The sequence below is a fragment of the Dipodomys spectabilis genome, unplaced genomic scaffold (assembly GCF_019054845.1).
Source record: "Dipodomys spectabilis isolate Male_0828 unplaced genomic scaffold, ASM1905484v1 ptg000125l, whole genome shotgun sequence".
NCBI lineage: Eukaryota > Metazoa > Chordata > Mammalia > Rodentia > Heteromyidae > Dipodomys > Dipodomys spectabilis.
In genome coordinates, this window is record NW_024870802.1 from 11,958,165 (window position 1) to 11,984,364 (window position 26,200).

Sequence of the window (26,200 nt, forward strand, 5' to 3'; positions counted from 1 at the left end):
ATATAATTTTGGAAATAAATAAAACAAGTCTTCTATCAAAATCTGGAGTGAGTGAAAAGGAACATCACATTTTTCTGTCTCAGTCAGTTTGAAGCAGATTATTAGTCTCAAGTAAAAAACAATAGCAACAAACAACAACAAAACAGAATATCTACACAGGACAACTGACTGAGTTTATTTCCAAGCATAAAAAGAACTACTCCTATCTAGGTCAGGTACTGAGATAGATATATTCAAATAATTCAGTTTAAATGTAGGGACTTGTAGGGATGTTTGTAAATGTAAATTACAGAAAAGCCTAAAACCAAAAATTTTAGTAGTAATTCAATAAAATCAATAAAAATAATATAAAAAAGAACAGAGTTTTTCAGTTTTCCAGTTAGTTTTCTTTCCTAATTAAAAAACATCACGAAGGTTGACAATTAGGTACAATGTAATTATGGATTTTAAAGACTAAGTTGACAGTCAATAATGACTATCCATTTAAAGCTACAATAAATATAGAGCTCATCCTGTTACAAACACAAATCTCATAAACTACTGAGCTATAATTAGAAGAGGCTTTCAAAAAATATAAATAACATTCCAATGCTACCAATTATTACCTATATTAAATTATACTGATAAAATACCCCCTCCCCATTTTTATTTCTAAATCTTTTCTTAGGACTCTTTCTTCACTTTGGAGATTCAGCAGATTACTGTCAATTTAGGGTATATTCTAACAAGGTACCCTTTTGTAAAGCTATTGTAAGACTAAGGTATCTGGCAAAGGAGTTATATTAATACTAAAGGGATCTGAAGATAACATTTTTGCTTTTAAGAGAATAACTGATATTAAAACTCTAAAATTCACATAAGCAATATTCAATAAAAAGGTTTTGAACTGTAATTAAGATCTCAATCCAAACCAAAATCACTCCGATCAGAATCTGAACTTCATAGGAACAAAATGATTTGCCATCACCATGTTATAGTGTTCTTATGTGGAGAGAGCTGAACAGCCAGACCACTCTGGAGCACAATCAGAATCAACAATAATTGCTGTTATATCAAGTTTGATAGAAAAACCACTGCAATCATATCAATGTTGCAGATGAAACTGTTAAGGGCTCAAGGTGTAGAATAGGAAATAGGGAAAAACTTGCAGACCTACCAGAATAATGATCTCTTTTCAAAGGTCATGCAATAAATGAACCCAAAAGAAACAGTATGGAATTATGAGACAGATATAGTGCATATATAAAGGAGAAGAAGAGAGCTATCCCTGAGCTTTTTTTGTTCAAGGCTAGCACTCTAATAGAAGCCACAGCTCAAGTGTTAGGGTTTTTTGGTGGATAAATAGAAATAAAAATTCCAAAGACTTTCTAGACAAGGCTGGCTTTAAATCATAATCCTCAGATCTCAGACTTCTGAGTAGCTAGGATTTCAACTATGAGCCACTGATGCCTGGCTTCAGCTATGTATTTTTATTTGCTATGGATCAATGGATTATTTGGCTCAAATTGGAAACAATGAACTGGAAGAAAATACGGGCCAGGGGCTGGGAAGTTGGCTCAGTGGTAGAGCGCTTGCCTTGCATGCCTGAGGCCCTGGGTTCGATTCCTCAGCACCACATAAGCAAAAAGAAAAAAGCCGGAAGTGGTGCTGTGGCTCAAGTGGTAGAGTGCTAGCCTTGAGCTGAAGAGCTGAGGGACAGCGCCCAGGCCCAGAGTTCAGGCCCTACGACCGGACCCAAAAACAAAACAAAAAAAAAAAAAGAAAAATACGGGCCAATAAAAGGAACCTGGAAGTTAGCTGTGTTCCAAATGGGAATTATAGGACTAATTCCAGGACTATTGAGTATTTACAGGATAAAGGAAGGAAATTAACATCAGACTAATGTTAAAATACACCAGAATAGGAAGAGAAGACCATTGTTTGGGAACAAGTGAAACACTGATGAGCAGCAATGAGAAAACTTATTTCCTCACCCAAGAGCATGGAAGGAATTACACTGCTGTGCCAGATGCCAAAGATTTCTAACTATGTACCACCATAGTACAGAGTGGGAGAAGAAAAACAAACCCACTCCACATCAGATACACCAACAAAATTATGTAACTTAGATACTAGCTTATAAAAAACAGGAAAAACAAAAGGAACAGATGCTCATTTGGCCAGCTCTCAATGACATTCATTAAAATTGTCACCCTGTCCCTGGATTAGCATTCATGTTAAGATTTTACCTTGTTGAGCCAGAAGTCACTGGTTGGTGCACAAAGTGAGAACATCAAGGCCCGAAAAGGGAAAAACAATAGTATTTACTTATTTATTTATTTGCCAGTCATGGAGCTTGAACTCAGGGCCTGGACACTGTCCCTGAGTTTCTTTCGCTCAAGGCTAGCACTCTACTCCACTACTTGAGCCACAGTGCCCCTTCTGGCTTTTTCTGTTTAATGTGATACTGAGGAATTAAACCCAGGACTTCATGCATGCTAGACAAGCACTCTGCCACTAAGGCACATTCCCAGCCTGAACCAATGGTTTTTAAAAGTTCCAAATAGTTACACCCCTCTCTCCACACAAATGCTAAATATAAAATAAGGTCAATTAGCAAATGCTAATCTTGACTGAAAAAAGAAACGTGTAACTTACATTAATACATTTTGTAGCAATTTAAGATTCAACTGGTGAATTTTATCTTTTGTAACTGTACTTGTAAATAAATTCTGGTATTTCTTATATAAATCATTACAATGATTATTTAGTGTATGACAATATTCCCAGTTAATGAATAAGCAAAGACTATAGCATATTGTAAGAAACAAGATACAAATAATAAAATTACTATGGTTGGGCTGGGAAGGTGGCTCAGTGGTAGAGTGCTTGCCTTGCATGCATGAGGCCCTGGGTTCGATTCCTCAGCACCACATAAGCAGAAAAGGTTGGAAGTGGCACTGTGGCTCAAGTGGTAGAGTGCTAGCCTTGAGCTGAAGAGCTGAGGGACAGTGCCCAGACCCAGGGTTCAGGCCCCACGACCAGCAAAAAAAAAAAAATTATTATGGTTCATATGGTCGGAATGTTTGTACTTTCCCCCCAAAGCATCTACAAGTTCAAAGAATTCAGAAATAAAACTGGTATTCTTTTTTTTTTTTTTTTTTTTTGGTCCAGTCATAGGGCTTGAACTCTGGGCCTGGACGCTGTCCCTCAGCTCTTTCAGCCCAAGGCTAGCACTCTACCACTTGAGCCACAGTGCCACTTCCGGTTTTTTTCTTTTTTGCTTATGTGATGCTGAGGAATCGAACCCAGGGCCTCATGCATGCAAGGCAAGCGCTCTACCACTGAGCCACCTTCCCAGCCCAAAACTGGTATTCTTAAAGCAAAGAAACAAACAAATTAACTGACTAGCTAGCAACCAACAAAATAAAATGAAATGAAATCTCAGAGAGCATGGTTGGTCCCTCCCATCATGAGAGACTATAGAAGAAAGGTGCTATTTATGAAGCACAGTGAGCCCTCAACTAGGCAGCAAATGTCCTGGACTTTGATCTTGGACTTGCCAGCATTTAAAACTATAAGAAATAAATCACTGTTTATAAACCATCTAAATTTATGGTATTTTTGCTACAACAGCCCAAAAGGACTAACACAGTTGCCCTTAGATTTTGTAGTAAAAGGTGGAAACAATATGACACCAGTTTTGGCTCAAACACTAAGAGTAAGTATGTGGCTGTGTGTATGAGCCAACAGAATAAATTAAAATGTTAGAAAAGTTGTAATGGTGAAAAATTTTTAAATGGTAATAAAGTCATTATTTTTTCAGATTAGTGAAAAGTCTAGAAGCATACCCCATATTAAACATTACTCTTGAGATAACAAAAACAGCTGACACTTAAATTTCAACGTTCCAGATTTGATTAATAGATGAAAGCAAAAGCTCCTGATCTCTAATACTGAACATTATTTTTACATTTACGATAGAGATATAACATGTTTATACATGAACAGGCAGCACATACGCAGCACCAAACACACTTATCCACTCAGATCAAGAACACTAAAGGCATTATTTCTTAACATTAGCCACTCAATAAACTAGTGACCTAACAATTTTTCTGTAGTGTATTTCACATTTCTTGCAATGATATCCTCTATACTTATATTTGAAATTACTTATATTTTAAAAACATGAAAAAACTTATAAAAGCAGTTGTACATTCTTATATAGATCTTACCGGTGATAATCTATAACTAGTGTCAAACAATAAAAATGAATCTGTTTAAAGTAGGACAAGAGTACACAAACGATTCTGTTGGGAATGAAATGATAGAAAGTACAACTTGTGCTCTGTATAAAATGATGTCTTTACTCAGGAGGCTGAGATTTGAGGATCGCAGTTCAAAGCCAGGCCAGACAAGAAAGTTCGTGGAAATCTTACCTCTAATAAAACACTAGAAAACTGGAATTGGCGCTATGGTTCAAGTGGTAGAGTGCTAGCCTTGAGCTGAAGAGCTCAGGGATAGTGCCCAGGCCCAGAGTTCAAGCCCCAAGACCAAAAAAAAAGTCTTTTTATTCTTTTCTTAAATATATAATCTTACATAGTAGTCTTTAATAGCAATAGGGAGTAAAGCAGTATAGACACAGAAATATTTTGATGTATGCATTTTTGAATAATATTACTTACTTTGGCCACACAATTTTCAGTCTTCATAGCAGTGCTTGCTAGGCATACTGTTTCCTGGTTTATGCAGAGTCTGGCACAGCTGTTGTAAGTCTGTAAGGATAATTTTTTTTATTCAGATTTTTTTTCTGGATATTGAAGTATTGGTATATTCAATGGTCAAATTCTGCTCTAGTTTTCAAAAGCAATACACAATATATCCTATTTATAAATTCCAGATTGATAGGAGTTGAAGGACAAGGCAAAAGGAGGGTTGTCAAGACATTTAGAAAACCTAATGGTTTCCTCATGGTTCCCATGAGGAAGTATGTGGACTTCCTATTTCATTGTATGTATGGAAAGTGGTTATGAAGAATCTTTAAAATCCAAGTATTAGGAACTTAGGTTTATTTAAAATAGCGATTACTGTTCTGAGATGTTTATTTTTGTTCCTTTTCCTTTAAAACAAAACAAAACAAAAAACATCAAGCCAGGCTCTAATGGCTCATACCTGTAATCCTAGCTACTCAGGAGGCTGAGGTCTGAGAATCCAGGTTCAAAGCCAGCCCAGAAACAAAAGTCCGTGAGACTTTCATCTCAATTAACCACCAGACAACTGGAAGTGGCGCTGTGGCTCAAGTGGTAGAGGGCTAGCCTTGAGCTGAAGAGATGAGGGACAGTGTCCAGGCCCAGAGTTCAAACCCCACAAATGACAAACAAAACAAAACCAAAAACATTGAGACCTGAAAGGATGGTTTGATCTTCAGCACTGAAGGAAAAAAAAGAAGACCAAAAAGAAAAAAAAAAAAGGAAGAGAGTATTCATTTAGAACAGATTTAAAATGTTCAAGACAAAAGGGTGTGATTGTACATGCCTATTGTCTTAGCTACTCAGGAAGCAGATACCTGAGATCAATTCAAGACCAACCTAGTCAAAGACTTAGTCAGTGAGATCGCCATCTCAACAAATAAACTATACGTGGTGGTATGTACCTATAATCCAAGTTATGTTGGGAGTGTAGGTAAAAGAATCAAGGTCTAAGACAATCCTAAGTAAAAATACAATACGTTCCTAGAAGGAAAAAAAAAAAGAAGCAAAAAATTCTAAACCAATCACAAAATATTTTAAAGAATCTCAATACAAATATATTAAGCTTTGAATTTTTTTGTGTATATGTGACAGGTCTAGGGATTGAACTCAGGGCCTCAAGCGCTTCCTCAGCTCTCTTATTCACAACCAGTAGTCTACCACTTGAGACTGATCAGACTGGCTTTGAATCAAGACCCTCCTAGGTCTCACACTTACAAGCAGCTAGGATATTACAGATGTAATTCACCAGTGCCCAGTTTAATCTTTGAATTTTTTTTTTGCACAAAAGATATATAAAAAAATCAAGAGCTGTGCTGGCAGAGGTGACTCTTGCCTATAATCCTAGCTACTCAGAAGACTGAGATCTGAGGATCAAGGTTTGAGGCTAATCCAGGCAAGAAACGTCTGTGAGACTCTTTATCTTCAATAAACTACCCATAAAAATCGAGAAATGGGGCTGTGGCTCAAATGGTAGAGTGCTAGACGAGTAAAAGAAGCTCAGGTCCCAAGACTGGAAGAGGAGAGAGAGAAGAAGAGACTAGGGGAGGGGAGGGGAGGAGAGAGGAGGAGAGGAGAGGACCTAAGAAATTAACTTGGCACTAATATAAAATACAGACCTTCTTCAAGGTTTACCAGTTCTAACACTTAAACCAATTTTTGTTCAAAATCTAATTCAGGATACCACACTGCATTTGTCACATCTCCTTATTTTCCTTATACCTAGGACAACAATTTGTCTTTCCTTACTGACACTGGGAAAGTACTAATAAATGTAGTGTAGATTAACAATCTACAGTCTATTACAGCGGTAATGTACCTCAAGATATTGTGGTAAGTATTTCTGGTGATATTAACCTGATGACCTGGCTAGGGTTATGTCTGCCAAAATTCTTTTAAGTTATTATTTTTCTGTTACTATATATATATATATATATATATATATATATATATATATCAAAGAAAATACTTTGGGATTATAAAAATACTCTATTTCTATTTCACCCTTTGCCTGCTTGTTCCAGTGTACCATTAATTGGTCTTGCCTACTGTAATCCTTATACTGTTGTACTCTAACAATATACTTTTTTGTAAACTTTTTGTTTATGTGGTGCTGAGGAATCAAATCCAGGGCCTCATGAATGCAAAGCAAGTACTCTACCACTAAGCACCTTCCCAGCCCCTTTTTAGACTTCTTTTCCCTTCTATATTAGGCTCCCTCTATAAGAAAGAGTTGTGCCAGGTGCTGGTGGTTCACACCTGTAATCCTGGTTACTCAGGGAAGATAGTGGTTTGAAGCCAGCCCGGGCAGGAAAGTCCATGAGACTCTTATCCCCAATAAACTACTCAGAAAAAGCCAGAAGTGGTACCAAGTGGTGCTCAAGTGGTAGAGGGCTAGCCTTGAGCAAAAGAAGCTCAGGGACAGTGCCCAGGCCTAGAGTTCAAGCCTAGACTGGCAAAAAAAATAAAGAAATAAAGGAAGCAAGGAAGGAGGGGAGGAAAGAAGGGAGGAAGATAGGAAGGAAGAAAAGAAGGAAGGGAGGGAGGGAGGAAGGGAGGGAGACATCTTTCACACTTATTTATTTATTCATTTGTTTACTTGTATCAATATGGACAAAAAGTTTAAAGAATTTGGTTTTATGGCCAACTTTTATTCTTTGGAAAAATAGATATACAAAAGCAAAAATAGTTTTTCATTTATTCTCGGAATAAGACTGATGCCAGAGAATTGCTTTGAGCTTGTAAGTTCAAGGCAGGCCAACTCCAAGACAAATTAAACCAAACTAGGCTAGGCACCAGTGGCTTATACCTGTAATCCTAGCTACTCTGGAGTCTGAGATCTGAATATCATGACTGGAAAACACACACACCACACACACACACCACACAACACAAACACACACACACACACACACACACACACACACACACACACACACGACCCCAGAGACAGTTCCCAGGGGCCGTGAATTTATACCCCCGAACCAAAATATAACAATTTAAAAAAATTAAACAAAACTAAATTAAGACTGGGAATGAATGTGGCTTAATGGTAAGAGTCCTTGCCTAGCATGCATGAAGCTCTGGGTTAGATTCCTTAGTACCATATAAACAGAAAGAGCCAGAAGTGGTGCTGTGGCTCAAGTGACAGAGTGCTAGCCTTGAGCAAAAGAAGCTCAGGGACAGTTACTAAGCCCTGAGTTTAAACCCTAGGACTGGCCATAAATAAATAAATAAACAAACCCAAATTAAATAAAAAATATATAAGGCAGGTGCCCTTGGTTCACGCGTGTAATTCTAGCTACTTAGGAGGCTGAGATCTGAGGATCGCAGCTTGAGTCTGCCTGGACAGGAAAATTGTGAGACTCTTCTCTCCAATTAATCACAGAAAAAGCTGTAAGTGTTGCTGTGGCTCAAGTGGTAGGTAGCACCCTAGCCAGGGACAGCATGCCCAGGCCCATAGTTCAAGCCCCAGGTCTGGCAAAAAAAAAAAATATGAGAAAGGAAAAAAGGGTAAATTTTAGTGGAGTGACATAGCCTCCAATGGGTGCTGTAAACTTAGTTTTCCTTTTAAGTTTTTTTTTTTTTTTAAATGATGGCCTTATGCTTGTTAGACATGTGCTCTAATGCATCCCTTAGGTTCCACCTTCCCCTCCATTTTTTTTGTTCCTGGTCTTAGGGCTTAAAAAATCAGGACCTAGGCACTATCCCTGAACTTCTTTTGCTCAAGGCTAGTGCTCTCAACACTTGAGCCACAGCTCTACTTTCAGAGAAAAAAGACCTCAATAGCATGGACTTTCTGCCCAAGCTGGCTTCAAACAGGGGTCCTCAGATCTCAGTCTCCTGAGTAGCTAGGATTACAGGCATGAGCTCCAACTGTCCAGCTTTATTTTTCTTTTAATTTTTTGTGCAGGTTCTAGGGCTTGAACTCATGTCCTAGGCACTTGTCCTTGAGCTTCTTTTGCTCAAGATTAGCACTCTACCACTTGACCACAGCTCTGCTTCCAGCTTTTTGGTAGTTTATTGCAGATGAACATCTCATGGACTTTCCTGCTTGGGTCTGTAATAACAATCCTCAGATCTCAGCCTCCTGAGTAGCTACGATTCTAGGTATGAGCCACCTACGCCCAGCAAGTTTTCCTTTCAAATAATTTAGATCTCAAAAGATTTATCCACTAACTTAAAAAAAAATGTTTATTTTTAGTGCCAGTCCTGAGGCTTCAACACTAGGCCTGGATGCTGGTCCCTAGTTCTTTTGTTCAAGGATAGTGCTCTACCACTTGAGCCACAGTTCAACAGCTGGTTTTTTTTTGTTTTTGGGTCCGGTCATGGGGCCTGAACTCTGGGCCTGGGCGCTTTCCCTCAGCTCTTTTAGCTCAAGGCTAGCGCTCTACCACTTGAGCCACAGCGCCACTTCCAGCTTTTTTCTTTTTGCTTATGTGGTGCTGGGGAATCGAACCCAGGGCCTCATGCATGCAAGGCAAGCACTCTACCACTGAGCCACCTCCCCAGCCCCAACAGCTGTTCTTTGTTGTTGTTGTTGTTTATAGTTAATTGGAGATAGGATCTAATAAGCTTTGGTGCCTGGGCTGGCTTTGAACCCAATCCTCAGATCTCAGCCTCCTGAATAGCTATGATTACAGGCATGAGCCATTGGCAACTGGCTCCACTTAAACTTTTTATCCTCTTATCATTCAAGTTCAAATTATTTCAACATACATGAAAAACAGAGCATGTGAAATTAAAGTAGAACATAGGGACTACTGGTACAGATAAACTCTGGGCTCAAAGTTCAGTATTTTTTTTTGTAACATAAACATTTACTGTATATAGGTACAAAACATAAATGTTTTTTAATAAAACACTGTTTTTAAAAATGCACTTATGGGGGCTGAGAAATTGGCTCAGTGTTAGAGCGCTTGCTTTGCATGCCTATGCCCTGGGTTCGATTCCTCAGCACCACATAAGCAAAAAAGAAAAAACCCAGAAATGGCGCTGTGAATCAAGTGGTAGAGTGCTAGCCTTGAGCTGAAGAGTAGAGGGACAGCACCCAGGCCCAGAGTTCAGGCCCCACGACTGGACCCCCCCCCCCCCCAAAAAAAAAATTGCACTTATGAAGTATCCAGTGTTTACTGAATAAAACTTTAAGCCAAAGAGGTCATTCAAGTTCTTACAATGATATAGAAAAATATTTTTAAATCATGTAATGGGTATTAAAAACTGAGTTTAGCCGGGCGCTGGTGGCTCACGCCTGTAATCCTAGCTACTCAGGAGGCTGAGATCTGAGGATCGCGGTTCAAAGCCAGCCCGGGCAGGAGAGACCTTGAGACTCCTATCTCCAATAAACCACCAGAAAACCAGAAGTGGCGCTGTAGCTCAAGTGGTAGAGCGCTCGCCTTGAGCTGAAGAGCTGAGGGACAGGGCCTAGGTCCAGAGTTCAAGCCCCACGACCGACAAAAAAAAACAAAAAAAAACCCTGAGTTTAGGAAGGAAGTGATGGGAGGAGACTGATCCTGAAAAGGAACTACATTGGATAAGATGTGAGTTTATGTGCTTTCCCCTGAAAGCATTCACCAGTTAGTGCATTTGGTACAAGATGAGTAAAATTCAAAAGTGAAAGCTGCAGTCCATGGCTTGAAATATCAAAGCTACAGTTCAAGATTGCCACAGTTGCTGACAATGGAAAAAAAAGCCTAGAGAATCACAAGAAAAGGAGGAAGTCTCAGAAAATACATACAAATGCTCCTCAAAAGCATGGCTAACCCACAAACAACAAAAATCAAGGGAGGAACTCCAAGAATTCAAATGGAAAGCAACAGCTGGGAGATGAAGGACTAAAGCCGAGACTCCAGCTGCTGCCCATGAATGCAGACAAAAGTTCAGAATTTGATTCCTGCCAAATTAGAGAGATGTAATAAGCATCTCAAGATTTCCATTGAAACTAGCTTCAACCTCTGGCTGAAGGTAAAGAGAATATCTTAGGACAAAGGATACCTTGGAAATGTGGGCAAAACCAAAACACTTCCAACATTATCAAATGTAACACTAATTCTCTTCAAGAACAGTAATTGGTTAGTAATTTAATGAGATGAAGATAAAAGAACTGAGGTTTTTCAGAAGATAAAAGAACTGAGGTTTTTCAATGTATCATTCATCACTATAAAATAAAGTTACTAGACTAGTCAAGCAGACAAGACCATCATAGTCAAGAGAAAAATGAATGAAGATGACCTACCCATGAAAAATTGCACTTAAAAGGCTCTGAAGCTATAATAAATATCTTCAATGCAATAACTTAAATAAGAATCATAGTGGACTGGGAAGGTGGCTCAGTGGTAGAGTGCTTGCCTTGCATGCATGAGGCCCTGAGTTCGATTCCTCAGCACCACATAAGCAAAAAGAAAAAAGCTGGAAGTGGCACTGTGGCTCAAGTAGTAGAGCACTAGCCTTGAGCTGAAGAGCTGAGGGACAGCGCCCAGGCCCGGACCCCCCCCCCCCCTCAAAAAAAGAATCATAGTAAGTAAACAAATGAGAATATTTCACTGGTGGCTCAATGGTAGAGTGCTTGCCTAGCATGTATGAAGCCCTAGGTTCGATTCCTCAGTACCACATAAACAGAAAAAAGCCTGAAGTGGCATTATGACTCAAGTTGTAGAGCACTAGCCTTGAGCTAAAAGCTCAGACCCAATGGCAGGCACAAAGAGGAAGGAAGGAAGGAAGGAAGGAAGGAAGGAAGGAAGGAAGGAAGGGAGGGAGGGAGGGAGGGAGGGAGGGAGGGAGGAAGGAAGGAAGGAAGGAAGGAAGGAAGGAAGGAAGGAAGGAAGGAAGGAAGGAAGGAAGGAAGGAAAAGGAGGAAAAAAGAAAGAAAGACAGACAAAGAAAGATCAAACATAAAATGAACTAAAGAGAAATGTAGAATTCAGAAGTATAGATGTGAGCACAGTCTTACTCAAAGAGTGTTTATATAGCATGTACAAGGCCAAGTTTGACTTCTAGTGTCATAAAAAGTACATCGATGCTGGGCGCCAGTGCTCACGCCTATAATCCTAGCTACTCAGGAGGCTGAGATATGAGGACCATAGTTCAAAGCCAGATCAGGCAGAAAAGTCCCCATAAGACTCATCTCCAATTAACCACTCAAAAACTGGAAGTGGCACTGTAGCTAAAGTGGTAAAGAGCTAGACTTGAGCAAAGGAGCTCAGGGACAGTCTCACAACCAACAAAAACAACAACAACAAAAAGTATGTTGTCTAAAATTTTAAATTTCACAGATGGGCTTGGAAAGCAGATTGGAAGAGTCAAATGGGCTAAGCTGTTGGTGGCTCACGCCTGTAATCTTAGCTATTCAGAAGGCTGAGATCTAAGGATCCCAGTTCAAAGCTAACCCAGGCAATAAAGTCCATTAGACTCCTATCTCCAATGTAGTTGTGGAGATGGGAGAGAAGGGATGGGAGGGGAAAAACAACAGAGGAGCCACAATGCTTGGTAAGAAATGTACCCATTACCTTGCCCATGTGATTGTAACACCTCTGTACAGTATTTTCACAATTAAAAAACATATATTAAAAAAAAAAACAACAGAAAGCAGGAAGTGGTGCTGTGGCTCAAAGTGGTAGAGTGCTAGTGAGCCTAGAGCAGAAGAGCTCAGGGATCCTGCCCAGGCCTGGAGTTCAAGCCCACAATGTTAAAAAAAAAAAAAAAGTGACCAAATTATTTCCCAAACCAGAAATCCCAAAGCAGATAGATTATAGAAAATTCCTAGTCCAAATACCATCAAAATGCTGAAAACCTGCCGGGCACTGGTGGCTCTCCCCTGTAATCCGAGCTACTCAGGAGGCTGAGATCTGAGGATCACAGTTCAAAGCCAGCCCGGGCAGGAAAGTCCATGAGATTCTTATCTCCAATAAACCACTAGAAAACCAGAAGTGGCACTGTGGCTCAATCGGTAGAGTGCTTGCCTTGAGCTGAAGAGCACAAGGACAGCGCCCAAGCCCAGAGTTCAAGCCCCACGACCGACGAGAAAAAAAAAAAAAAAAAAGCTGAAAACCAGTAGTAAGCACAAAACTCTGAAAACATCCAAAGAAAATAGCTAGTTACAAATAATGGCAAGCTTTTTACCATCAACAATGAAAAATGGAAGACAGATATATGACTCAAGTGCTAGAGCAACCAACCTTGAGCAAATAAGCTAAGGAAAAAGTACAAAGGCCAAGCATCAGTACTGGTGTACATGTGCATATACAAGACTGAGAGAGAGAGAGAACATGTACAGAAGCTAGCTAACAAGGTTCTCATTAGCACACTTGAAACAATCTGATTTTCTGGTTTGTTTTTTGGAAGAACTGGGGTTTGCACTCAGGACTTGGAACCTGTTAGGTAGATGCTCTACCACTTGAGGTATGCCTACAGATTTTTTTTTTTATGTTTTAGTTATTTTTCATATTTTGCTCAGTCTGGCCTGGTCTGCAATCCTGTTTAATTCTCCCACATAGTTGGGATAACAGGTACATACCACCACATACACAGATTTATTTACTGGCTGATATTGGGGTCAGAACTGGCCTGGAACTGTGATCCTTCTAATTTCTGCCTCTCAAGTAGCTGGGATTACAGGCATGAGCCACCACAGCTGGCTTAAAAACAAAACAAAAAACAAAACAAAACAAAAACCTAGCAGAGTTTAAACTCAGGGCCTTGGGTTTGCTAGGCTGATACTCCACTAGTGGAGGCATGAGGCATTTTCTGCTTTAATTATTTGTGAAACCCATCTCAATTTAATTGTTATATGTGTGTGTAGTAAAGTTTGGGATTATTTGTGCCATCCTTTTTTTTTTTTTTTTGCCAGTCCTGGGGCTTGAACTCAGCGCCCAGTCACTGTCCCTGAGCTTTTTGCTCAAGGTTAGCTCTCTACCACTTGAGCCACAGTACCACTTCTGGCTTTTTCTGTTTATGTGGTACTGAGGAATCGAACCCAGGGCTTCATGCATGTTAGGCAAGCACTTACCACTAAGCCACATTCTCAGCCCCTGTGCCATACTGTCTTTCAGATTTTCTCAAATCAATTATAAGGGAACATTTAAGAAAAACCAGTTAAATGTGTGCATATAGTCTATTTCTGAACTGAAAAGGCTGTGGCTGTATATAGTGGTGTGTGTGTGTGTCTCTCTCTCTAGCATCCTGGCTAACCCTAATTCAAACCCCCTATTTTTGTCCAGGGCCAGCATCAGACCAATAAGATAGTAACATGTAACACTGCAATAAATGCTGAGATTTAATATAGTACTATCCCTCTAAAACTGGGGACGAGGTGAATGTATTTTCTTACTATACCAATTTAACATTATATTGGAGGTCAAAGTCATTAAAATAAATCAAGAAAAAGAGACAAAAGACAGCCGGGTGCTGGTGGCTCACGCCTGTAATCCTAGCTACTCAGGAGGCTGAGATCTGAGAATCACAGTTCAAAGCCAGCCCGGGCAGGAGAGACTGTAAGACTCCTATCTCCAATAAACCACCAGAAAACCGGAAGTGGCGCTGTAGCTCAAGCGGTAGAGCACTCGCCTTGAGCTGAAGAGCTGAGGGACAGCGTCCAGGCCCAGAGTTCAAGCCCCACAACCGACAAAAAAAAAAAAAGAGACAAAAGACAAATAAGTTTTTTAAAAGTAGTAAAATTGTCTTTACTCATAAATGTCAGGAATTGATGCCAACAGTAAAAAAAAAAACTGTGTTTCTACATTTTAGTAACAAGAGAATGAAGTGAGAAATATATTAAATTAATTTTCGTACAAGCAAACACCGTTTAGGAAACTGCTTAGGAAAGCCTTTAAAAAACCAAAAATAGGGGGCTGGGAAGGTGACTCAGTGGTAGTGTTTTACCCTGCATACATGAGGTCCTGGGTTCGATTCCTCAGCACAACATAAGCAAAAAAAGCTGGAAGTGGTGCTGTGGCTCAAGTGGTAGAGCACTAGCCTTGAGCTGAAGAGCTGAGGGACAGTGCCCAGGCCCAGAGTTCAGGCCCCACAACTGGCAAAAAAAAAAAAGGCTATCAGTCTATTTATATGACATTCTAGAAAAGACTACTTTCTAAAAATAGTGAGAGAGGGTTGACCATGAAGTAGCATTACAAGGAAAATTCAGTATCAATAGACCTGTTTAATACTTTGATTGTAGTATAGTTATACAAGTTTATTGTCAAAACTTACAGAACTATACACTAAAATGAGACATTATTTTATGACCTTGGCTTAATTGTGTTGGTAAATACAGATTTTACTTTCACAGGCTATCCCTCAATTTGAGTTAGTTTGATGTTTTCTTTTTAAAAAATTGTTTTTTATCTTTTTTTTGTTTTTATTAATGAATGTGCTGGATGTCTAATTTTGTTCAGATGACTGCAGAACCTGGAAAAGCTGTTGCTGCTATTGATGCATAACATACTGCTATTATTGGTCTTTTTATATAAATATAAATATATATATATATATATATACATGTACATAATTTGAATTTTTGAAAACTTTAGCTATGCTGTCAACTTTGGAAAAAGTATCCCAGTTTATTGTGTTGAGTTGGCATTGTACAGAAATTAATAGCCATATTGGTCTAGAAATGTTAAACTTAATTTTTTTCCATTTGTACAGGGGTAAAGGCACTGTATTAAATATGTAAGGTCTTATCTACGTGGGTTTGATTACAGAAACGAATAAAGTATTCTCTAAATAATGAAAAAAAAATTGTTTTAGGGCTGGGAAGGTGGCTCAGTGTTAGAGTGTTTGTTTTGCATGCATGAGGCCCTGGGTTCGATTCCTCAGCACCACATAAGCACAAAGAAAAAAGCCGGAAGTGGCGCTGTGGCTCAAGTGGTAGAGCACTAGCCTTGAGCTGAAGAGCTGAGGGACAGCACCCAGGCCCAGAGTTCAGGCCCCATGACCGGACCCAAAATAAATAAATAAATAATAAAATTTAAAAAACAAAAATAAATGAAGATATACTATTTACCATCAAAGACTCAATATTGTTAAAATGTTAACTTTAGCAAGGAATTGGTATTTTAGGACTATAATCCTAGCTACTCAGGGAGGCTGAGATCTAAGAATCACAGTTTGAAGCCAGCTGTGACTCTTTTCTCCAATTAACATTCTTAGGTAAAGAAAATGATGTACATATTGATCATGTTGAGGTAGTCAAACTTCTTTTATATGATTCTTTTATTTTTTTAAATAAAACATAAAAAGTATCTGCAGCTAACATTTTAGGGGCAAAAGAAGTGTAGGAAATGGAGACATGAGTTTTGTTGTTGCTGTGATGGTAGTTTGTTTGTTTCTGCTTTTGGGCTGGTGAGTTTTTTGTTTGTCTGTTTGTTTCGACTGGGGGTGGAAAGAACTGAAAGGGAGGGAGGAAGAGTGAACAGATGGAGAGTCATAGTATTTGACATGTGGGAAAAAAAAAAAAGGATGGCACAAATAATCCCAAACTATACAACTTGTGGCAGGTCCAGGAAGGCAAAAGTAAAGGAAGGAGTGACACTGTCCAAAAAGTATCATACTCACATTTTGACTTATGAAACCCTTAATAATGATAAAATTATATTCTAAAAGAAAAAAGTATAACATGGGGGGGCTGGGAAGGTGGCTCAGTGGTAGAGCGCTTGCCTTGCATGCATGAGGCCCTGGGTTCGATTCCTCAGCATCATATAAGCAAAAAGAAAAAAGCCGGAAGTGGTGCTGTGGCTCAAGTGGTAGAGTGCTAGTCTTGAGCTGAAGAGCTGAGGGACAGCACCCAAGCCCAGTGCTTTGATGAGGCTTGGTCTCCACCAAACATGTGGCTGTGGGCTGTTGTCTTTAAAAGCTTGGTACAAACTCTGTTTGGGGCTGCAGGTCTTTGTAATAATTGGCTGTCTGCAGACCACTACTGCTCCAAGAAAGACTCCAAAATCTGACCTCGCAAAAAAAAAAAAAAAATAGACCGGTGTCAGTGGTTCACATCAGTAATCAGGAGGCTGAGATCTGAGGATCGTGGGTCAAAGTCAGTCCCAGCAAGAAAGTCCAAAAGACTTATCTCCAATCAACCACCAGAAAACAGGAAGCAGAGCTGTAGCTTAAGTGGTAGAGCACTAGCCTTGAGCTGAAGAGCTGAGGGACAGTGCCCAGGCCCAGAGTTCAAGCTCCACGACCAAAACCAAACCAAACCCAAACAAAACCACAAGCCAGAAGTAGAGCTGTGACTCAAGTGGTAGATGGTCACTAGCTTTGAAAACAGAAGTTTAGGGACAGTGCCCAGGCCCTGACTGCCCAAGCCCCATGAGTGGTGCGTGTGTGTGTGTGCACGCAAACGCACACCCACACTCACATACCCACAATGTATAACTTATTCAGGAGAATATTACACAGATTCAGGAAACCCATTCAAGGTCTGAGAGAGTTGCCAGATTGTAAGCAGAAGCTAAGGATGTAGGCTTTTTAAAAAATCTGTAAAGCGGGTCTATGTGTAGCTCATCTGTGAAGTAAGTAACAGATTAGTAAGCTAAAACTTGTCGTAGGGGCTGGGAAGGTGGCTCAGTGGTAGAGCACTTGCCTTGCATGCCTGAGGCACTGGGTTCGATTCCCCAGCACCACATAAGCAAAAAGAAAAAAAAAAGCCGGAAGTGGTGCTATGGCTCAAGTGGTAGAGTGCTAGCCTTGAGCTGAAGAGCTGAGGGACAGCACCCAGGCCCAGAGTTCAGGCCCAAGACCGGACCCAAAAACTTGTCGTAGTACTTTGACCACTATGGCATAAAAAAAGCTAAAATAGTCAATATTTTACTGTTTTAAGGCTCTTTTCAGCTGAATTCAAGGTAGTGAATACAATAGCTGCAGACAAGATGGGTTCTGTCCCCATGCAACATTTGTAAAGGTAGCTTCATTGCTGAACCAGAAGCATAGAGTTTTGTGTTGGAGTACTTTAATACGTTTTTATATTGCATATAAAGTACATAAGCATAAACCAGTAAGATGCCTTGCTGAAAACTACCTTCTTTGTGAAAGCAGGCTGTAATTCTGAACAAGTTTTCAATTTTCACACTGCTGCTAGGGTAAAACATTTTAAAGAGTTTAATTTTTTACAATGGAGTCAATGACATAGGATTATCTAACAAAGTAATGGCTAATCAATAGAAGGTTTAGTTGTCAGGTGAAACATATAACACACTAAAAGGGATTGATTGCCAGGCTTCTCCTTATTTACTAGAAGGTATATATTTAAAATGACACACTTGTTACCAGGCTGCATTCTTTTAACCTTGCAAAAAGCTGCTTAAGAAATCTGTTCAGCAGCCCTATAGCAAAGCAAGATATAGTATAATAAAACTAGCAAGTGAATGGGGGTGGTGTGGTAGAAACAGGGACCTTCAGATATATAGCAACATCATATCATGTCCCTAGTAAGAACGTAAGAAAAAAACAGGACATCCAGGGAAGCTGAGACTGAGCTTTAAAAATGTCACACAGATGCTACCAAATCCTTTTCAAAAATGAGAAGCTATATATATTGATCTTGGTTCCTTATTTTGCCAAGGACAGATTTTTTTTTTTTTTTTGGACTCCAGCGTTAGGCACAGTAGGCTCCCTGTCACCCACCCCCACTTCCCTTTTCCCTCTTCCTTTTTTTTTTTTTTTTTAGGTGATACATACAGATTAAGCACTAAACACAAAATGAATTGGGCCCATATTGACTTTGACCAGCATATAAGCTATTTCTTTCATAATTCATTCACAGATCTCAACTCTATATGAAAATACACTTTTTACGGTCATTGCAACCAAGGAGTTCAATAATATTTTTTCTACTAAGTCAATGATTACACAATTTATCAAAGAATGATTACACCAGAATAAAAATAAAACAAAACACCAACCCCCTATACAGTCTTCTTTCCTCAAAGTAATTTTAAGAAAACTGGTTATTAAACTGCTTCTTTTTGAAGAAGGATTTTGTAGCTAGGCACAAATTGCCAAACCATGTTAAAAAAAAAAAAAGTTATTAGACTCTGAAGGATTCAGCAGAAGTGGGAAGTTATATAAACAAATCACTTCATCAGATTCAGAAAGATCACTTTTGTCTTACTTAAGAGACCTACATTAATTACCTTTAAGGTCTTTTACATGGACTATTTAAAATATGTACAATTTATTTATTTATTTCAAATGAGGTGCTTCTTCCAAAGTATTAAATAATGTCTAAAAATGCAAAAGCATTTTTATAAATAGGTAATTAAAACAGATGACTAAAATTAAGTCAAGCTGCAAAACATTACCCAGAATGCACTATGATTTTTTTTTTAATAAACATTTCAGGCAATTTTTTTCCCATCCAATGCCCAAAGCACTTCAAGGGGGGTGGGGGGGGAAGGTAGGAAGTTTCATGGGGTAAAAACACACAACACATATATAATGAAATAATGACAAACCCTAAACTAAAGTATTTACAAGATACTCCCTTAAGCACAGTTTGTCATATTGCAATTACACCTTGCCTACTGCCAAAACCAAAGTGCTTACTATTGCCACTAGAGGGAGAAGCATCTTAACACAAAGCAATGGCATACAGGGAATGGCTTTTCTTGAGCAATTATCAGAACAAAGCTCCCTTGGCTGTGTGTACCTTCTAATTACTCAATACAATTAAAATGACTAACCTAAAACAAACAGAAAAAAATGCCTGCATGATAGCAGGGACTTCATTAAACCTTTTCCTCCCATCAATCAAATTAGAAAGAATGGAATGTCAACATATACCAACAATACAGAGCTATTTAAAAAAGAAAATTATGTGAAGTTAAAAATTTTTTTTTCATGGAAGAAAATGACTGTTGAAAAAAGAAGTGTCATGGTATTTACCCTTCTGGCTGCTTCTTGAAAACAAACTGTCCTCTGAAGAACAGAAATACAGAATGTTTTCTCTCAGTTCACTGGTTTATGAATGAGTTTTTGTTGTTTTGTGATTTTAATACACACTATAATGTCATTTTCTGTGTCCATGATGTGCTTTTTCCTCCCACTCATCCAACTGGAGAAAGGAGCTATGCCCGTCAAACTTCCATGCATATACTGGCTGATTTAACTTTAAGATCCTCATTGGTGGTTTTTTGTAGCTCTACTCTAAGGTGATGTTTATAACAACAGAAATTTTTTGAGGGGAGTGGGAATCTGATAGGGGAATGGAAAACAGTCCCTTATTCCTTCTGAAAGGCTTATGGAGTTCCTTTTATAAGGCCAGGTCATTAACAGAAAATGACAACAGAGTCATTTTTCTTTCAGCTGACAATTGTGACATTTTTCCAGCAGTGTGCAAGGTGTTGAAAACCTGGCAGCTGTTACCTCCTGGGATGAAGATACTTTTTTATCCTCCCTTGACAGTTTAACTCAGTGGGTCAGCACCTTTAAAGACTGCAAAGTATCCTTGAAGAGGATGGAAGCTTGAATTACTGCTCCCTCTCTAATCAATGTAAACCCTCACTGCAGGTGAAGTCTCCATCTATAGAGGTGCATGGGGGAGGAAAATGTAATGCCCTGAGCCAGATGGTTTTTATCTTGTTTTTAAAGAATAAAGGAACAAGCTAACAAGGGAGACAGCTACTTTGTTAGCTTCTTGGCCTCTCTCATGGCTTTGCATCCCCAGGGTTCCAGCTACACAAGAGAAAGAATACAGGAAAACATAAACACTTAAAGAAATATAACTAGAGGGCTGGCATCATGCTGCTTTCAAAGAGTTGAGAAAGCTCTACTCAATGCTTTATTTATCACTGCCCACGTTCTCAGGGTGGTAAGTGGACTCATACACAAAGAGGATGGGGGATGGAAGAAGGATTAGGCAAGGGTCACAATTTACTCAATTACAGAGAAAGGCAATGCTGACAGATCCTATTAGCACCAATGTGAAGTAAAGAAAAGTTGCATGCTATAATGCTACATTTTCAGAAAGCAATGAGTACTTTCATGTATCCTCCCAGGCCTTTGCCCTCCATAACAAATATGAATAAAAGGTGGTTATGGTCTTTTTGGCTTCACATTTTAGAAGTAGAAAGAAAATTGTATCCACTTTATAATACATTTTTTAAGTTCTTAAAGCTAGGAGAGAGGATTATCCCAAAACTAAGAAAATTAACTTTCTCCAAAAGGATATGGTTCTGCTTTACCCCACCTTCTCAAAAAATAAATAAATAGAAGAGCAGGTTTATAAAATGATTTTGAAATACAGAGAGATGTGTTTTCTCTTCTGCTTGTTTGTAGGGTTCTGGAATTACTCTTATCATGGACCGTACAAGTCAGTAAGTATTCATCCTTCTCTATTTTCAGAAAAGGTTTGCATAGGATTGTTATTACTCCTACCAAAAAGAAATGTACTCTTCACCTGATTATGTAATTAAACACCTCTGTATATCACCTTCATAGTAACAATTAAAAAAAGAAAAGCTTATTGAATTTGCCATTAAAACCATTTTTGATAATTTATTTAATTAAATTTTTTATTTAATAGACACAGGCACTTAAACATTTTACCTTATGTTCATCTTAGTAAGCTGAATTTTTCAAGGAATTTGTACAATTTTCAGAAAAAGTTATTTACTAGTAGTCTATTATTGGTCTGTTAATACCTTTGAAAATTATAATAATGACCCTTCTTTCAGCTCCCCCAATATTTAAAGTTTTCCAAATTAACATGTGATGGCTATATCCTATAAACAATGGCAAAACTTTTAAAACAACCTATTATGTATAGTAGTTTAAAATAACCCTAAGTTTTCAGAACATAAAACTTTTTTATGATCAATGGGAAGATTTCCTAAAATCTCATTAGAAATATCTGAAAATAAATCTCAAATTAAGAGACTAGACCACACAACACAAACGCTATTTACATCAAAACTAAGTACAAAGTGGTCTTAACAGCTTTTTGTTGTCAAAAACAACAAAACAGACAAAAGAGCAAGTGGCACTTTCTAACTGTCATGCCACAGAGAAGAGAAGTTCAAATAGCTTATATGTTATGTCCTACCTTAAAAAACAAAAACAAACAAACAAACAAAAAACCAACCAGGCAGTGGGGTAATCAAGTTCAGGGCATGGACAGCTGCCCTGTGACCTGCTTCTATTGACCTCTGTTATTCATCACTCTTCCCTGAGATTGAGAGGGCAAGCTCCTAGGGAGTGACCACCACAATAGACAGACACAAGCCAACAGAAATCTGGTTCCAGCAAAAAACCAGATGGCACTGCAATAAATTTACAAATCTGCATTCATGGGGCTGTTAAAACACCCAGAAGCTAAAAGACTGAAAGCCCCAGGAGGATCTCCCTACTTCCCTGTTTCTAAAGGCCATTTCTCTTTCCAAGAACACTGAGTTCATGCTCTTCACAAAGAGAATGGAGATAAAACCTTTTACAAAGGGGGTTGGGGGAGGAGGGGGGAGCCTTGTGACCTAATTAATCTCCAGAGCTTGGATCTCAACACTGAGTGACAGATATTAGGAAAAACATTTTGGAGCACAAGGGGGGGGGGGGGGGGGGGGAGGGAAGAGGGAGGGTTAAAGTGGGGGAAGGATAGTAAAGAGAATCTGCTAAAAGTGCAATGAAAAAAACAGCATTAAATCTCTTTCAAATACTGCACACAGCAGATCTTGCAAGTAGAAAATGATTCAATAATGTATGCATTTATTTTTAAAATGAATCAGATTAGTCCCATGTGTGACCTGCTGGTCCATCTGTATGTGCTGGACTTAATAGGCACGATTCTCTCTCTTGCTTCAGTTTGAAGTATGAGAGAGATAAATTTAGTTTAATTTTCAACAGATCAGCCTATCCATTTTCCAAATGGACCATCTGGATCAGCCTATTAAAATTAATTTATAACTTTGCAGAGTGAAAATTCGTTTGTTAGCTTAAATAAAGTTGCCAAAACTTTTTGTTGTATCATTGTTTTCTGACAGTTGTTTCTGTATAGTGGGCAGAGTATTTTCATCTCTAAATTTATCTTATTCAATATTATTCTACCAACTTGGCTTTACAGATCAGGTGTTTATCTCCAAATAATTAAAACTAAAACTGTGTTAACAACAATTAGAGATCATTTGTTTACAAAGCTTTGAGAACTGACTCAATTTTATTTAAAACAATTAGTTTTATCAACAAAGGGGAAGTCTGTAATTCTAGATACTTAGGAGACCAAAATCAGAGGAATCAAAGCCAGTTCCAACAGGGAAGTCCTTGAGACTCTTATTACCAACTAACCATTTAAAAAAAAAAAAAAGGAAGTGGAAGCTGTGACTCAAATTGGTAGATCCCTAGCCTGGGATAATGACTAGTGACAAGGCCTTGAGTTCAAGCCCCCAGTACTAGCACCAAAAAAAAAAAAAAAAAAAGGGGGGGGGGAGTTGGGGTGGATAGAAGAGTGCTGGTTGCTGATGGCTCACATCTGTTATCCTAGCTACTCAGAAGGCTGAGATATGAGGATTTAGGTTCAAAGCCAACCAGGGCCAAGAAAGTCCATGTGACTCTTTTTTTTTGGGTGGGGGTGGGGTGGGGTGGTCCGGTCGTGGGCCTGAACTCTGGGCCTGGGCACTATCCCTCAGCTCTTCAGCTCAAGGCTAGCACTCTACCAGTTGAGCCACACTGCCACTTCTGGCTTTTTTTTTTTTGCTTATGTGGTGCTGAGGAATTGAACCCAGGGCCTCATGCATGCAAGGCAAGCGCTCTACCACTGAGCCACCTTCCCAGCCCTGCATGTGACTCTTATCTCCATTAAAACACAAAAAATCCAGAAGTGGAGCTACAGCTCAAGTGGCAAAGTGCCTTGAACAAAAAAGCTTAGGGAACAGGGCCTGGGCCCTGAGTTCAAACCCCAGGACTGACACAAAATAGAAAAGTGAAAGTGCCTATTCAAAAAATGTTTACAGCAGGTGGCTCACGCCTGTAATCCTAACTACTCAGGAGGCTGAGATCTGAGGATCCTGGTTCAAGGCCAGCCCAGGCAGGAAAGGCCATGAGACTCTTATCCCCAATAAACCACTCAGAAAACTGAAGTGGCTCTATGGCTCAAGTGGTAAAGCTCTCCCCTTGAGAGAAGAGCTGAGGGACAGCGCCCAGGCCCAGAGTTCAAGCCCATGACTAACCAAAAAAAAAAAAAAAAAAAGAAGAAGAAGTGGCGCTGTGGTTTAAATGGTAGAGCACTCGCTTTGAGCTCAAGAGCTCAGGGACAGCACCCAGGCCCAGAGTTCAAGTCCTACGATTGGGGAAAAAAAAAAAATTGCCAGGCACTGGTGGCTCATGCCTGTAATCCTAGCTACTCAGGAGGCTGAGATCTGAGGATCCAGTTCAAAGCCAGCCTGGGCAGGAAAGTCAATGAGAAAATCTTATCTCCAATTAGCCACCAGAAAATGGGGAGTGGCACTGTGGCTCAAGTAGTAGAGCACTAGCCTTGAGCTGAAAAGCTCAGGGACAGCAGCAAGGGCAAGTTCAAGACCCACAACTGACAAAAAGAGAATGTAAACACTATGCAAACTGTCAAAAGGCAGAAGTAGAAACATCTTGGCAACACAGAAGTCTAAGAAGTCTAAGTCAAATCTAATCTTTTTAAAAAATTTTTTTTATAACTTTTATTGAGATTAAAGGATTACATATATTTCACAAATTCACAGTGTTGTGTTAAAGTGACAAACACATTTTAACCTTCACAAGGCAAATTGTCATTATCTTGATCTATAATGTTTGTGAATTCTATAAGCTTTGACAATACAACTATTTCTTACACATTGGGTGATATGTACCAAATCTAACCTTTTCTAGGCTTCACTTTCTTCACCAACAACTTGGAGATAAGATTTTCTCATTGACTTTCCTGCCCAGGCTGGCTTTGAACTGGATTCTCAGATCTCAGCCTCCTGAGTAGCTAGGATTACAGGCATGAGCCACCAGTGCCCGGCAAGTTGGCAGTCATTATGAGGATTAAATAAATATGTTCTGATGAGTGCTGAAAAAATATTAATTAATATTAATTAATTAATACCTTACAGCTCCTACTCTAGAACAATGCCTTAAGCTTATGCAAGTAAATTAGAATTCTTTTTACTAGCCAGGCACCAGTGGCTCAAGCCTGTAATCCTATCCTCTCTACTCTGGAGGTTGAGATCTGACAGTCATGGTTCAAAGCCAACCACCACCAAAATGCTAGAAGTAGAGCTGTGTCTTAAGTGGTAGAGTACTGGCCTTGAGCAAACAAGCTCAGGGACAGGGCTTACTTAGGTCCTGAATTCAAGCCTCAGGACTGGCACATACACACAAAAGAAAGCCTGAATTTATGAAGGAAAATATGGCTTAGCACCAATTATTCATTTTTCCCAAACAAGAAACTATTTTGTTTTAGTATTTACCGTATATAGCTAATTGACTATTCTGTACTTGATACCTAGAATGTTTTTGAAATGATTAGGAAAGTGTGTTACTTGATTGAAATTGATGACTATGGCCAGAACAATTTCAGAGTATAGTACTCTTAATTTAAGCTCCAATGTTTAAAGAATGGTAAATCAAGGGTTTCCTGTCTTTTGTCATTGGAAGCTTTTATTTTAAGTAAGACTGAATTTCATACCTGTCTAAGTGAATTCTTCTCTGGTATTATCTTCCTAGGGGGTTCGCCATTATTACAATCTTCTCTCTCTGAGGAATTCTGTGAAAGAAAGTAAGCTTTAATTCAGTTCTCATTATCTTCAATCTTATTCTGTGAGAGTAAATTGAATTACATTTCTAATTCTAAGCTAGAATATCATGTATATTTACACATTTGAAGATTTATATACATACAGACATACACATATGGAAAGGGAAACATATGCCCATGTATGTAAATAAATGTATGTAGGGATCTAGGTGGTAGGTATTTCATCTACTGGAGCACTGCCTAGGATTACTACCTTCTCTTTTGAGTAGTTTTTAACTATTGTCAATATTTGATTGATAGAGATCCCCAAGTCTAGGTTCTAAAATATAAATCTTCCTTTTTTTCCCTCAAATTTGATCTCTTTTCTTCAATAAAAGCAGCATAGTTCTTTTTTGTGTATGTCTATCAGTTCCTAGATTTTGAACTCAGGACCTGGGCACTGTCCCTGCAGAGCTTTTTCTACTCAAGGCTAGTTAGTACACTACCCCTTGAGCCATAGCTTCACTTTTGGCTTTTTGGTGGTTAATTGGAGATAAAAGTCTCACAGACTTTCCTGTCAGGGATAACTGAACCATGATCCTCAGATATGAGCCTCTTGAGCAACTAGGAGGTGTGATAGGTGTGAGTTATCAACATGAGGCAAGAGACTCATCTCTAACCAGCAAAAAGCAGGTAGCAGAAGTGTAGCTCAAGTGGTAAAGAACTAGCTTGACATTTTCACAATAAAAAAAAAAAAACTAGCTTGACAAAAAGGTGTGAGGCCCCAAGTTCAAGCCCCAGT

The 26,200-nt window shown here is 39.0% G+C and overlaps 1 protein-coding gene across 6 annotated transcripts in view; it reads right to left on the bottom strand.

The window, feature by feature from the left end:
• The window catches only part of Btrc (beta-transducin repeat containing E3 ubiquitin protein ligase), a 165,522-nt gene that overhangs the window by 64,159 nt on the left and 75,163 nt on the right, over positions 1-26,200 (bottom strand). For 4 of the 6 annotated variants that reach the window (XM_042689282.1, XM_042689283.1, XM_042689279.1 and 1 more), the window contains 2 exons: positions 25,351-25,428; positions 4,668-4,757 (listed from right to left, as the gene is read on the bottom strand). In XM_042689282.1, the coding sequence (XP_042545216.1) occupies positions 4,668-4,757; positions 25,351-25,428 (168 nt within the window). The remainder of the gene's footprint in view (positions 1-4,667; positions 4,758-25,350; positions 25,429-26,200) is intronic. The other 2 variants (XM_042689284.1, XM_042689280.1) reach the window with 1 other exon arrangement.